General features: G+C 32.2%; 2 protein-coding genes across 2 annotated transcripts; one reads left to right on the top strand and one right to left on the bottom strand.

The window, feature by feature from the left end:
- Positions 1-4,338: 4,338 nt before the first annotated feature.
- LOC118033591 (RNA polymerase sigma factor sigE, chloroplastic/mitochondrial) lies at positions 4,339-8,321 on the bottom strand. Its single transcript, XM_035038609.2, has 6 exons — positions 8,188-8,321; positions 6,799-7,557; positions 6,536-6,682; positions 6,057-6,293; positions 5,249-5,506; positions 4,339-4,855 (listed from the first exon to the last, which is right to left on the bottom strand). Exons 2-6 carry the CDS (start codon positions 7,495-7,497, stop codon positions 4,658-4,660), a joined length of 1,539 nt encoding a protein of 512 aa, XP_034894500.1. The 5' UTR covers positions 7,498-7,557; positions 8,188-8,321; the 3' UTR covers positions 4,339-4,657.
- Positions 8,322-12,138: 3,817 nt separating this feature from the next.
- LOC118032715 (uncharacterized) lies at positions 12,139-13,495 on the top strand. Its single transcript, XM_035037488.2, has 3 exons — positions 12,139-12,495; positions 12,699-12,950; positions 13,141-13,495. Exons 1-3 carry the CDS (start codon positions 12,139-12,141, stop codon positions 13,417-13,419), a joined length of 888 nt encoding a protein of 295 aa, XP_034893379.1. The 3' UTR covers positions 13,420-13,495.
- The last annotated feature ends 576 nt before the right edge of the window (positions 13,496-14,071 follow it).

The raw sequence follows: 14,071 nt of genomic DNA, 5'->3' as shown, positions 1-14,071 counted from the left end.
AAAAAAAAAATTAAGGCAGGAAAAAAAAATGAAATTAATATAAAAAAAATTCTCATGACCCAACTCCTTATCTAACTCGAATTTAGAATTAAATTATATGAAAGTTTTTCTCGATATGACTCGATTGATTTGGTCAATTAAAAATAATTTATATGATTAGTAAAAAAAATAAAAAGATAAAATTAAGAAGAAAAATAAAGAAATTATTAGGGAAAAAAAAACTATGAACCTAACTAGTTGTTTATTTCAGATTTAAAATTAAACCATAAAAGTTTTTTAAAATAATTTAGTCGAGTTTGATTAGTCTAAAGATAACACGGATTATTGTAAAAAAAAAAAAAAGAGTTAAAGAATGAGAATAGAAAAAATAATAAAATTAAAAAATAAAGTTTAAATTGAAAAAAAAAAGACGACAAAAGATGAAGTTCCATTAAGTTTTTCCAACTCTTTCGGTATATGAACAATTAAGTTCCATTAAGTTTACAAAATCTTTAGGATAAATCAAGGGGCTTCGAGAGAACAAATTACTTAACAATATTAGGAGCAATTGTTTTTTTATATAATATATATATGGCCCTAGAAACTAGCTTAATAGCCCCCCTATTCGTGGTCAGCTTCCTATATGTAAACAATGGTGCCAAACCAATTCTCATGGGGGCTGTAAATCTAGTGCCTGCAATCAACAAACCATTTCCAGCATAAATCCTTTTTTTTTCTCTTTTCCATCTCCTAAAATGGACCAATAAGATGACATGTGCTCAATCTGACATTGTCCTTCCCATGAACCAATCTACTTGATTTTGACAAAAGTTTTTTTTTTTATGCCTCATCGAAAGATGAGTAAATTACTGGCGTGTAACAGTGAAAAATTTAAATTTAACATGCCTCCAAAATCTCAGTGTCATTCTCCTCTGAGCTCAGCTAAAAGACGGATCTCTTGGGCTCAGTTAAGAGAAGGATTTTTGTTTTTGGACACGCTCTAAAAAGAAGAACCCTCGTCTTTTGAACAACGTCTAATTAAAATAATCATTCTTTTTTAGGTTACCCCAAGAAATGAATCTTACCTCCCCTGAGCACATCCAAAAAAATGAGCATAAGAGAATGAGCATCTTATGTTAGACACGCTTAAAGAATGAACTCAACTTCCTTTAAACACCCTGAAAAAAATAACTATTCTTTCTTTGATATGTCCAAATAAATGATGTTTTCTTCCTCGGACACATCCAAGGAAATGACTCTCCTCCCTTGGACACACCCAACACCAAGAACGAACCCAGCTTCTTTTAGGTTTAAAAAGAAATAGGCTCAACCAAAAAAAGATTAACCTCTCTTGGATCTAACCTATGAAAAAAACTCAATCTTTGTAGGCTCGACTGCATTTAATATCTTAAATCATAATCTTTCTAGACCTTTTAGGTGTATAAAAATCTTTTAAGAACACATTATATTTTCATCAAACATTAATACAAATGCAGGAGATATTTATTTATTATTAAAAGCTATCAGAGTAAAAACCACACTCCGGACTCTTCTTTTTATAAAAGGACAAAACTTGTGAGCTTATAAATATATCATGAAACCTTCAAAACAAAATTTTATAATCTTCATTCGCTACTGCATGTATATTTTCAGAGCATCTCTTTCTAGAATGCTATTGTATTTTTTCTCTAAAGAGCATACTTATTTAAACATTGGAGAGTCCCCTATCTCTATCAAAAAAATACCATTTGCAAGTACTAGCCACAAGATATATTGGCCTACAAAATACTAAGTATAAACTATCAACCATTTAATTATGAAAAAAATAGATTAAATTACTAGGATCAATTAATTTAACTAATTATCTACCTTGAAAACCGTATTCTAAATTTTTTAGAACATGAAAGTTTTGCCAACAAAGGAAATCTACTAAAAGTTATATAAAAAAATAAAAAATAGTTCTAACACCTTGTCAAGATAAGAATTCTTCTGCTAATCAACTGGATTATTGGGTCATAATTTCTCCAGATGAGACCGTTGTTTAAGGGACGGTCGAGTGGATAAGCATCACACAATCCTAAAATTTTGCATAGGGTGACAGCAATCTGAGCACAGATTGCTTTCACTGGATTTGCCACCAAAGGCTCTGGCAGTCCGATGAGGAACCAGGCCGGGCTTGAAGACCAATTCTCCAGCTTGACCACCCATGCTGGTCCGAAGAGGCTAGCAAGTTACCAAAGCTTGAACCCTATTTGAGTTATTGGATTTGCAACACCGTCCTCCAAGGCCACAGAGCATTGTTCATTGTAGTTTAGGTCCTCAATGGATATACCTCAACAAGATCCAATCTGATGGATTATTTATGGGGGGCATTTTTAGCAAATGGACGACGAACAGGATATATGCTCGCGTCCCGTAGAGAACCAAACCCAAATATAGATTTTCATTTAGACATTGCTTACTATATTACTTTTTATATAAAAAATAATAATGTTTAGGTGATGTAAACATATTTTTTTTTATAAGAAAAAATAATTTAGAATTGGATTATAGCCTCAAACGGGTTAAAAAAATTGACTTTTCTAATTATATGATATAAAAAAGCAACGAATGGATTAATTTAAAAAAATATATGATAACCTTAGAATAAGAAACATTTTTCCATTAGGGGAAAAGATTGATGTAGTTTAATTTTCAACCAAAATAAATATAAAATGATCAAATTTCATAAAATAAAAAAGATATTAAAAAAAAATTAGCCAAGTCAACCTCAATTAGCATAAATAAAACATGTCATTTTTGTTAATAAAAGGCAAGCTCATACCCACATCCCAGGTCACGAAATCAGATAACCCGATATAAACAAAATAAAAAAAAATTACAAAGCCATTATTATTGTTGAAAATTTAAAATTAGAAAAAAAGCAAGTAATAAAAAAGAACAAAAATAAGCTCATGTTAATTTTTTAAACTCATGATTCAATTTATTAAACTGAAAGATACCATACATGGAAATACTCTACGAAACTCAATCCCTAACAAATCAAATATTTTGAGGATGAAAATTAGAGGGGGATTAATTATAACAAATAGATCCAAAACAAAAAAAATAACAATTAAAAGAATGAGAATAACAACTGAAATAAAAATAAATAAATTAGAGAAAAAAACTACAATTTTTTAATGAATGATGAAATTAAAAAGAAAATAATTTTAACAAGGGACAAAATAATGGGATCAAATTGGAAAAAAATACTATAAAATTTGGATTGAATGGTAAAATTGAAAACACTTAATTTTTTTATAAAGGAACCAAGAAAAAAAATAGAAATCAAAAGAAAAAAAAGAAGGAAAAATTGGAAAAAGTAATAAATGAAATATTAGGATTGAATGATGAAATTGATAATAAAATAAATTTTTTATATAAATAACAAAAATTAAAACTAAAGTTAAAATATCAATAATAAAAAGGCCTAATCTTAATTTTTTAGTAGCAGAAAAAAAAAAAAAAGGCTTAGCTGGTGAAAAACTGCCCCGCTATAACAAATCAAATGACTTGGCGGAAGGGTGTTTTTTTACTATCAAAAGACACCACACGTGTCAGCTAAAATGCCCGGCAATTTTTTTTTTAATTTTAAATAATATTTTACCTATATTAAAAGATTACATTGCTACTTATTAAGTTGGTAATAATAAAAGCCAAAATGAAAAGATTCCTGGACAAAGGTTTTTTTTTTTTTTTTAAAAGGGTAAAGTTAAGATTTTACTGTATTTTGAAAATTTGCCAATTGTAAAAGTTTTTTCCACGAAAGACCAATTTAATTATTTTTAATGTGATTAAAAAATAATAAAAGAAACCAAACTTTACCCTTGATTAATTCTTTAATGATCAATGAACTGATTTAAAAATACTAAAATGCCTCAACACTACGAAAATTGGATTTATTTTATTTTTTTTTGATAAGATAAAATATATGGTAATTACAATATTGTAGTTGATGTTGAGTCTATGTGCATAAAATTTTTCCCTTCTCCTATAGCGTGTGCACATATAATATTGTTTTTTTGGTCTTTCATTGATATTTCAAAATAATTTTGATTGTGAATTTATATTTTAATTAATTATATTTAACTATGTAAAGAGTTATTATAATAAATTTAGTATTTTCATCTTTTCATCTTGTTATATATATAAAAATAATTGGTATTTCAAAATAATTTTTTTTTGTTGAATTTGTATTTTAATCATTTATATTTACCTATGTATAAGAGTTATCGTAAAATTTAATATTTATATGAACTTCATATTATTATTTTTTATTATATATTAACTATTAAATTCAAAAATATTTTTTTGTAAAATTTAATAGGGAAACCACAGGCTTTCCACCCTCCCCAAACTCGCCTCTCTGCAATCTCTATTGAGGTTTGTACACACAGTCAATTGTCTGAAAGGTTAAGAGTACGCTTGTGAACTGTATAAGATATCATTGTATTATATAGGACAGACAATAATTACATGTATAAGTGGTGACCTGAAATCTCAACTCTATCTTGTCTATACTCATGGTAGTTAAATATGCCTATGATACAGAACATTAGCATACAGCAATGATTGCTGATGAGGGATCATCAAGAGGGAGAGAGTTGTTTATGCGAACCTTGTGTTTCTGATCAATTCAGACAACATAGCGGCGAAGATAATCCACTCTAGTTGGATGTTTGAGCTTCATGAGTGCTTTTACTTCGTGCTTCCTGACCATTTCTCTTGAGATATTTAAGTTCCCGGCAATCTCTCCTAATGTTCTGTCTCCTTTACCATCAAGCCCGTATCTCTGTCGGACCACCAAGCTCTCCTTTGGTTTTAGAGAATCAAGCTGGAGAGGATTTTCAGAGATTAGATACGCATTACTATCAATGAATTAAACCACCTAATAATGTCAATTGCACTGACAGCTGAACTTTTTGCTTTTCATGTTCTTCCACTTAATTAATATCTCTAAGAGCTTTTCTACATAATGCACGGACGTATAAAATTACATTAGCTTCTATATGCAATGAATTTTATATGTATTGGTATAAAGTACAAGTTAAAAGATTAAGGAAATAATAATGCTTGTGGAAGAGTTCTCAAGAGAACTGTTAGTGAAGGGTTTTGCACTTGTGAACATTCTGCAGAACATAGTGATCTTGATTCAATCGAGGATAAACAATTAATGAGAGAAAGAAATGGAGTATAAAATCTGAGGGAGCATATAATGACTGCTTACCACATCATCAAGTGCAAGCCTGAGAAGAGCTGACTGCCTCCGGTCATCACCTCCATCAACATCAGCAATTCCACCAATAAACTCTTCCTGTGTTATTTTGTGTCTTGAATGGAGAGACAAAACAGGTTTTGAGGCCCTCGTAACTTCTTGGTACCTCTCAGGGGAGATCCCAACTTTTTCAATAATCTCATCCTCCATTGGTTGTCTTTTAAGTTGAAACCACAATTCAAGTTTTGCTTTCTGGATTTCAGACCTAATCTGCACAAGTTGAAGTTGAGTGTTACAGCATGATCCCACTGAGCATCCAACACTAGCTGTACACATTGAATTCAATGGAAGTAATAGTTCTGGATAAATATATGCAATGTTTTCCATTCAAACTCCCTAACCAGAGCACATTAGCTGCAGAATTAAAACTAAAGAACTGGACATGGTGAATCATAACATTCACAATACTTGGCCTCCTACCATGCACATTGCTATTGTGGTCAATTTCATGATGACGTGTATCTAGGTTGAGAAAATTCAAATATTTGGCCTGCTATGGTGCTAGCCTAAGATTCCTGTTCCTTTCTTGCAGAGCAACAGCCTAGTTCACAAATTTAAGTTGATTCAGTGCCCTATTTCTTTGAATGATGAATTTCTCAATCTCTACCAAGAACGCACCACTCTCCCTGCTCCAAGGAGGGAAAGAGCTTCAAACACTTATTTGGTGCTTTCTTGCAACTAGAAACAAAAGGAAAATGTGTAAATTATTGTGATGTTCAGCAAAAAAGAAAACCAGTTCATGTGTCTCAAAATATCATACCGATTCCAGGCCAAACGAAACGCGTGTAAAGCTTGAGAGTGTCATTGATCGTATGATGGCATGTCTAATCCAAAATAGCCCATAAGTGGAGAGCCGGAATCTCCTTTTGGGTTCAAAGCGATCAATTGCTGTAATAAGTCCCTTCACTCCCGCCTGACAAAGATCTTGAAATTTTGTCCCATTTGCAAAGTCTTGAAAATATTTTTTGATCACAAACAATACAAGCCGAAGATTGTGCTGCAAAAGCATTGAGAATTCACAGTAAATCCTTTTATCCCAAGTCATTAAGTCCTTAAGCATCAGAAAGGACACTGGCAATGTCTTCTGACTTAAAGTTAAAAGAAAACAAAAATACTCGACAAGCACCAAAATCCTGTATAATTTATTTGATCTATTATTACTATGAGAGCCCATGCTTCCTCAGTAAATTGAGTTACTTTAATAAAAGTCAATGTCACTATTTGGAAATAAATCATTACCTTAATGAGCTTGTTCCTTGCAGCTCGACCAACTGCTATTTGCTTTCTTACTTGGAGCACATCCGTATTTGTTGCTTTAGCTAATTCAACGTCAGTTGGTTCTCTCCCCAGATTTTCTTGCAGATGCTCTTTCACTTGAAGGAGTGCCTGATATAAAAGAAATGGAACTAAGCCCCAGAAAACTACGTACCTATTCTTACAGCAAAAAACCACAACCTATATGCAAAACTTGAAAGGCATCAGGGGCAAGGATCAGTACTCACTTTCATAGGCTGCATCAACTTAAATAACCAGACATGCTCTGATGAAGTAAGGACCGGAGGTATCTTCATTTTTTTCCAGTCCAAGCTGACCAAATCAGTTGAAGCAGAATACTCCCTCACAAGCTCATCAATCTTTTCATTTTCATTTTTTCGATCTTTTCTCTTCCCAGCTGAAGTCACCAATTTCTCTTCATTCTTGATCCTCAGAGAAATCCTTTTCTCAAGGCTCAATCGTTTAGCCTTCTTTGCCCGGTTCCTAACAACGATTTTACTAGTTCTATCCTCGGCTTCCTTGTCACCTTCACTAATTTTCCTTTTCCTTTGCCTACCTCTCCTAATCACACCACTTGCGTCTTCCACATCAGAAGTATCAGTTCCAGGGCTAAGCTTGTATATGTTTTCAAGTTTCGCAGCAGCTTCATTGTAATCCACTAACAATGTACACGGAGAAACTTCAGTACGGACAGCTTTTAATCTATTAGAAGATTTTTTGCTTTTTCCAAGTCTCTTCTTCCCCTTCGTTGTTTCTACAGGCAATGGAATTTGTTCATGTGGTGCAACCAAAGATGTGTTGTTGGATTTGTCGGCTTTAAATGCTACAATCAAAGGCCTTTTTGCTGTAGATCCGTAAGTTGAAAACTTTGTGCTCAATCCTAGTGGTGTCCGAGAAGCTGAGCTCGAAACACTTACAACTCCCATGCCAAGTTGTGTTATTACAAGATTTTGAAAGAGTATGAGAACTTTCTCACTGCACAAACACTGCAAACAAAAATGTTGCATTTAGTTGGAGTTTATAACTTCACTCGCCGCAACATACGCATACACAAAATCACATAATTCGAATACCCTAGTCCTTAGTTTTGGATAAATTGTTCGAAATTTCTCCTAATCAAATAGTGGCAGCACAGTTTCAACAAAAATAAAATCATTTATTTTGTGTGCATTATGGTTTGCCGTCTTTGATCACATGCATCAACAAGAATATTAACCATCAAAAAACAAATTTCCATTGAAATCCGTACAAACTTCAACAAATTTTGGCCATTTAAGTTTCCTTCAGGATAAATAGCAGTAGACAAATGATTGCAAATCAAGAAATACAACCCCAGCTGAAAGATCGAAGAATTTCCAGCAAACTGTTCCAAAATCACCATTAAAACATCATACAAAACCCTCAAAGAATACCCACTTAGCACCAGGCTAATCTTTCAAGGGATACTTATTGTATTTACAGAACACCAACAATGTCATCACCAAGAAAACATTAAACACAGCAACAAAATTTTGCAATAACTAAGCAACGAATACACACAAGGAAAAAAAATCCCACAAAGAAACTTCAAGAATCAAAACATTACAACATGCTACGACATAAAAATCCGTGCATACCTCTGTGAAAAGAGCAGTAGCCTGTAAGAGTTGTAACAAAATCTTGCTCTCTTGTAACTGGCAAGTCTTGTTAGAAATACAAGCACGCAGAAAGTTTCTAAAAACTCAAATTTTAACATCAGCTCGTAAATTATGGTGTCCACCAGTTATTCTCCTTAATAATCAACGGCTAGAAAGTTGGGGTCGTTCTAAACAACGGTGGAGAAGTGTCCAGGTATGATAGTGGGACAGGCCGTGGCGAGTGGTGAAGCATGGTGGACTTACGTGGCAAGTTAGGAGAGGAAGGGAAGATATTTTGTAGAGAGTTTATGGATGAGGTTTTCTACACGTGGATGGTTTTGACTGGGTGCATTGTTGACATTTTATTTGTTGGACCCTGGAACTTTTGTGGTGGTCTAGGTGCTCTCTACGTTTCTTAATCGTGACCATTTAAAGGAGTGAAATTCCAAAAACGAGAAGCAAAATTACATGTGTGTGAAGATTAAGTGAAGATCTTATATTTAAAGTATTTTTATTTAAAAATATATTAAAATAATTTTTTTTTTATTTTTTTAAATTTATTTTGAAATTAATATATCAAAAAAATCTAAAAATATAAAAAAATATATTTAAAATAAAACTAAAAACAATAAAAATTTAATAAAAATATAGTTAGATTATAATATCAAATACCAATCATTGTTATTAGTTTAATATTTTTACAGCACGTGAATTAGATTTTTTAACATTATATATCTCTTAAAGGATTAAACTGAGTCGTATATATAAAATTGATTAATAAAAAAAGGTTTAAAAGTATTTAAAAATACCATCATAATTAATTTAATATTCATAGTACCAATATTCCTCCAAGAAACTAAATATTTGAGAGGAATTTTATCATCGTTACTGTATTTTCTTTCCCAAAAAGAAGATGAATTTTCCATGCCATGTCGACGAGATTGAGCACAAACTAGACAAGCATATTTGGTCATCTCTAGCCAATCTTGTGAAGCCACAACCTGCATTCCAATTGTATTCATAGAATAAGAAAAAAAAATATAAAGTAGCACACACAACGTGAATACATGGAATATATATATCAACTTATATGTATCTTGATTAATTTTACATGCTCTGAAGTTAATAATTATGTAAATCTCTACACATCCTAAAACTTGTGGGACTCGAACTAATAATTTTTGAAAAGCAAATACAAACTTACATCAATAAATATTAAAATGTTATGACATTTAAATATTGAAAAAATTTAGGTAGTTTTTCCTTAGTATCTATCATAAAAGCATCCATCTTAGCTTATTGTAAGAGAAGAAGAGACATATTTATCTATTTTACATGCTTTACTGACATAACATTTCTAATTATAAAAAAAAACGAACCAAGAAATTATATTTTAAAAAATTGAATTGCTCAACTCATGAACACAATCGAACCAAACAGAGCCTTACCTGATACATTTATTGGATTATGGTATCATTTGGGCTATCTATTCAGTTTTAGGGAATCAACTAAGTAGGCCAAACTAGTGCTAAAGAAAATGGGCCTGACTATTGTGAAGATGGGCCGCCAACATCCCAAATGAGTCATTTAAGGATGCATCACCGCCTCGCCTCCTCCTCCATCTCTAAATCCATCGGAGGTAAATTGCAAGGTTTCAGCCCTCCCTTCATCAGAAGATGGACCTCAATTGAAGCTCTGGTTTCTATTGAGCTAAGCAAAGTGTTTTTTCACCCCTAATTGAATGAGCCACATTAAAATTAGTATAGGAAAATCACAATATGATATATTTTTAATTTATAATTAAAAATGAATAAAAAATAATGATATTTTAAATAGTCTTGAGATTTCAAATTTAAAATGGATTATCCACGATTCATGTTCAACAAATTAAATAAAAAAAAAAACTAATTTAATTTCCTAAAAAAGTTATTGTTCACCAAGATTATAATGGTAAAATTTTGAAATTATCCCTGAACAAAAAAACCTTTGAACTAGGTATTTGAGACAAAGTGGTCTTTTAGCATGACACAATTATCTCTTATAAATGGTATGAAGTTAGATTAGTAATTTTATCTTTTTTTATAGTAAAACTACTAGTTTAGTTTAAGAATAAAATAATTTAATGCGTACTACTCAGAGATATTTTTATAGTTTTATTTTTTTTAGAATAATATAATTATTTTAATGTTTTTAAAGACAACCAACAAAACTCCCATCAAATAATTTTTTTGTCATTTTATATTGGTTTTATTGTAGATTTCAAGAGTATTCAGGGATACTATTATAAATTATATTTATTAAATACAATTAAAAAAACTATATATTTAGATTGAAGGCGGAGCCAATTGCCATCTAATTATGCAACAAGGACTACAATGACCTTTATCGTCTTCAATCTTCTGCTAAAGTGCAGCGTTAATTTGACCCTCTTCAACAGAACAAAAGAAAGTCGTCTATCATGACATAAAAAATATTTCAGATCCTACTTCTTTTTGGTTTCTTCTTCTTTTAGTAATGCTTTTTATTATTATTATTACGAACTTAAAAGTATATCATAGAAGGATAAAGAAACCCTGCAAGAATCTTAAGTTACACGTCAGAATAGTCCTTGATATATTATAATTAAGTGGACTAAAATAAACTGATTTCTAACTTTAGTTTACTAATAAAAACATTAGACATACTACCGAGAAATCAATTTTTCATATGCCGAAATGAGGTATGTTACGACTCCAAAATATAATTTTAAAATCTAGCTCAACAAGTTGATCCAGGATTCGGCTGACCTGAGACTAAAACCGGACCAGATTTATAAATAAATAGGAATAGTTAAAAACCCGACTGACCTAGCAAGACCCGGTGAAAAACCGGGTTGCAATCCATTTACTATTTTTTATTTTTTATCAAAACAATATCGTTTTAATTTATAAAAAAATAAAATTAACTCAGTAATCTGATCAAAACCTGTTAACTCAATTAAAATCTATAACTCGGGTTTTTGAATTGGATCGATTATCAGATCAGGTTTAAAAACATGTTTTTAAAAGCCAAACAATTTCTACTTTGGCTGATTATGCTGAGCATATATGCCAATTTCAGTAGCAATCACACTCAAAGTCTAAGAGAGAGAGGGAGAAAAACTAAAGGGCGTGCATCTATATATATATATATATATATATATATAGTTTTAATTTCAATAAATTTAAGAATTAATTTCGTTAAACTATATCGATTCAATTAATCTAACTAAATCTAAATAAGATTTAATTAAATCAATTTAATATATATATTTTTTAAAATAACATCATTTTAAAATTTATCAGATTCACTAACAAATTCACAATCTAAACTTTGGTTTAATTCATATTCCAAATTTGACATGTTCAATATATATATATTTCTAGATAGAGGCATAACAGGAAAGAGGTCTTTTATTAAAAAAAAATTCCTCGCAAACTAACAGATTTTTGGTACGCCACTCGAACATGATCCATGGAATAATGAATTTATAACCAAGTTGTCCTCCCTAAACACTAATCTAAGCATTAGTTAAGAATAACTATTGCTTTCTCAATCCTACAATCATCTTAACCTTCAACAAACTAATTAGTTGGGTGATCAATGGGTCAAAACGGATCTGGATACAATAGCGTAGCCTATATATCTTGTATTTCTTATAATCGTAGTATGACACCATGTCACAATGTGACCTCCACGTTTTGTACTTCTGTCTAAATTTATCATTTTATATTTGGTAAGATTGCCGCTTGTCACAAACTCGACGTTCAAAAATAGAAGTTCCATGCAAGAAGACACGTATCCTCAACCCTACACAACATATTGATTCCATCTTGTTCAAAACTTTCAAAGATATAGTTCAAAATTTTCAAGTCTATATTACAATTCTTGAATTTCTCGTGTCCTTTTAGCACTGCAAAATATTTGTTGACAATGGTGAAGCTAGCATCAGCTAGAGAGAGTCGAATGTATGGGCCAAGGCTATCTAAAAACAGGGCAGAATACATGAACGCAGGGCTCTATGTGTTTGCAACTGTTGTGCTTATTTGTGGGTTTGTGGCTGAATTGTCAAAGGAAACCAAACCAGGTCTTGTGCTTTTGCTCATAGCTCTCTTACTTATTACGGTGGTCAATCTTCATGATCTTGTTGCCCATCTAGCCGGGATTGATTATCGGTTGCGTCTGATGGCGTATGACACCCAGCTTGCACTAGTTGAATTTGCTGTTCCTGTGATTCAGGCCTTGGGAGCTTTGCTTTCTTTCTTGGGTATTCTTTTTCTTTTTATTCAGGTACTAAATATTAACTAGTAATCGTTTTCTTTGTCTAGTAGCAATTTTAGTGTAGAAATTGTTATATATAGTAATTATAAGATAAAAAGGATAGAGTTTTCATCATTCAAGTGATTGATTTACTGCCGATTGATGGTGTAGGATCAATTAATTTTATGTCAAATGTCAAATATTGATGCTGTGACCTGCATCCACAATTGCAGGAATACAAAGGATATGGTCACTTCAAACTGGAAAGGCATGCTTTAAACTTGCTTGTCGCAGGACCAGCTTTCTGGGTGCTTGGATCCTTACACAACTCATGTCAAATATATGAAAGAGCTGATGGGCATGTGCAAATCTTGCAACAGAGTGTCCACATCCCGTTTTTAATAGGAAGTTCGTTGTTCTTGGTGGGATCCATTCTCAATATTCGTGAGCACGCAGGATGGGGTCACCATGGACTGGAATTATTGGTAAGCTGCATTGTTTATTTTTTGGTATATAATAAACTGATAGAAGCCCAAAACAAAACGCCAATCTGCTTACTTAATGCATGGTTTAATCGCGCAATTTAAACAGACTGCTTAGAGTTTTGGTAATGGCACGAGTCAAATTGTATGGGAAAAGCTGGAGGCTTGGGCATAACAAGGTTTCTTAATGCAGGGCAAGGCTTGGGTCTGGATAGGCATCTTTGGAAGTCTAATGTTCTTTATTGGGGGTTTAACAAATGTGGTCAAAGTGTTCGAGATGCAGCAAATTGATGGACTCAGGTTAGAGAAATTGCGAGGAGGAGCTCAAGAGCGTTTGAGACGAGAGAGGGACGGCCAGGCACCGCTAATCCTAGCGGAGGAGAGGAGGGGGAAAATGATAGCCGGAGAAACAAGAGCAGCGCCTCTTCCTGCACCAACTCCTTACAAGGATGTACTTGTTGGCCAGTCTTGATTACTTCAATAATTTCTGTGCATCATTCTATGTTTTGTTGGTTTCGTGCGTTGCTTTTTCATCTGATCCTAGTGGGGAGCAGGAAAAGTAGAGAGAGGAATTTGTCAAAAGCTTCACGTGCAATTATGTTGACTTACTTAGGCAACTTTAAAATAGATGAAATACATGAGCTAAAAGAGTTCTCTAAATCAGCTAAACTCTCTGGTTAGAGATAATGTAAACTCCTTTCTTTTCATTTATGAATTTCCATTTTTTTCTTCGTTTATATATAATCTAACAAGATAGCTGTGAAATTACCAAATATTTCAAAGTATTTAAAGCACCCAAACCAAGAAAATGAAGCCATGAATGGGTCTTTTAGGCAAAAGAAGCTTTGCCAAAACATATATAACATGGAGTATTTCATAAAAAGAAATCTTCTACCTGATCATCCTCCCAAAAAAAATCCACATCTTAAAGCATAATTTTATTTGCCCCCTATAGTTATTTTCCTCTTTGGTTAATTTTCAAATTATCATTTAACTAAATTGTGGCCACGCTAAGCAACCCAGACCCAATGGGATCCCCCCTTACCATGAGGTTTTTGGTTTTAACTATGTTGTGTTAAATAACAAATTCAATTTAATAACTTAACATATTAGATGAGATTTAA

This window comes from Populus alba, chromosome 12, assembly GCF_005239225.2.
Source record: "Populus alba chromosome 12, ASM523922v2, whole genome shotgun sequence".
NCBI lineage: Eukaryota > Viridiplantae > Streptophyta > Magnoliopsida > Malpighiales > Salicaceae > Populus > Populus alba.
Note: the sequence above shows the minus strand (reverse complement) of the source record. Positions and strands in the feature narration are given on the sequence as shown.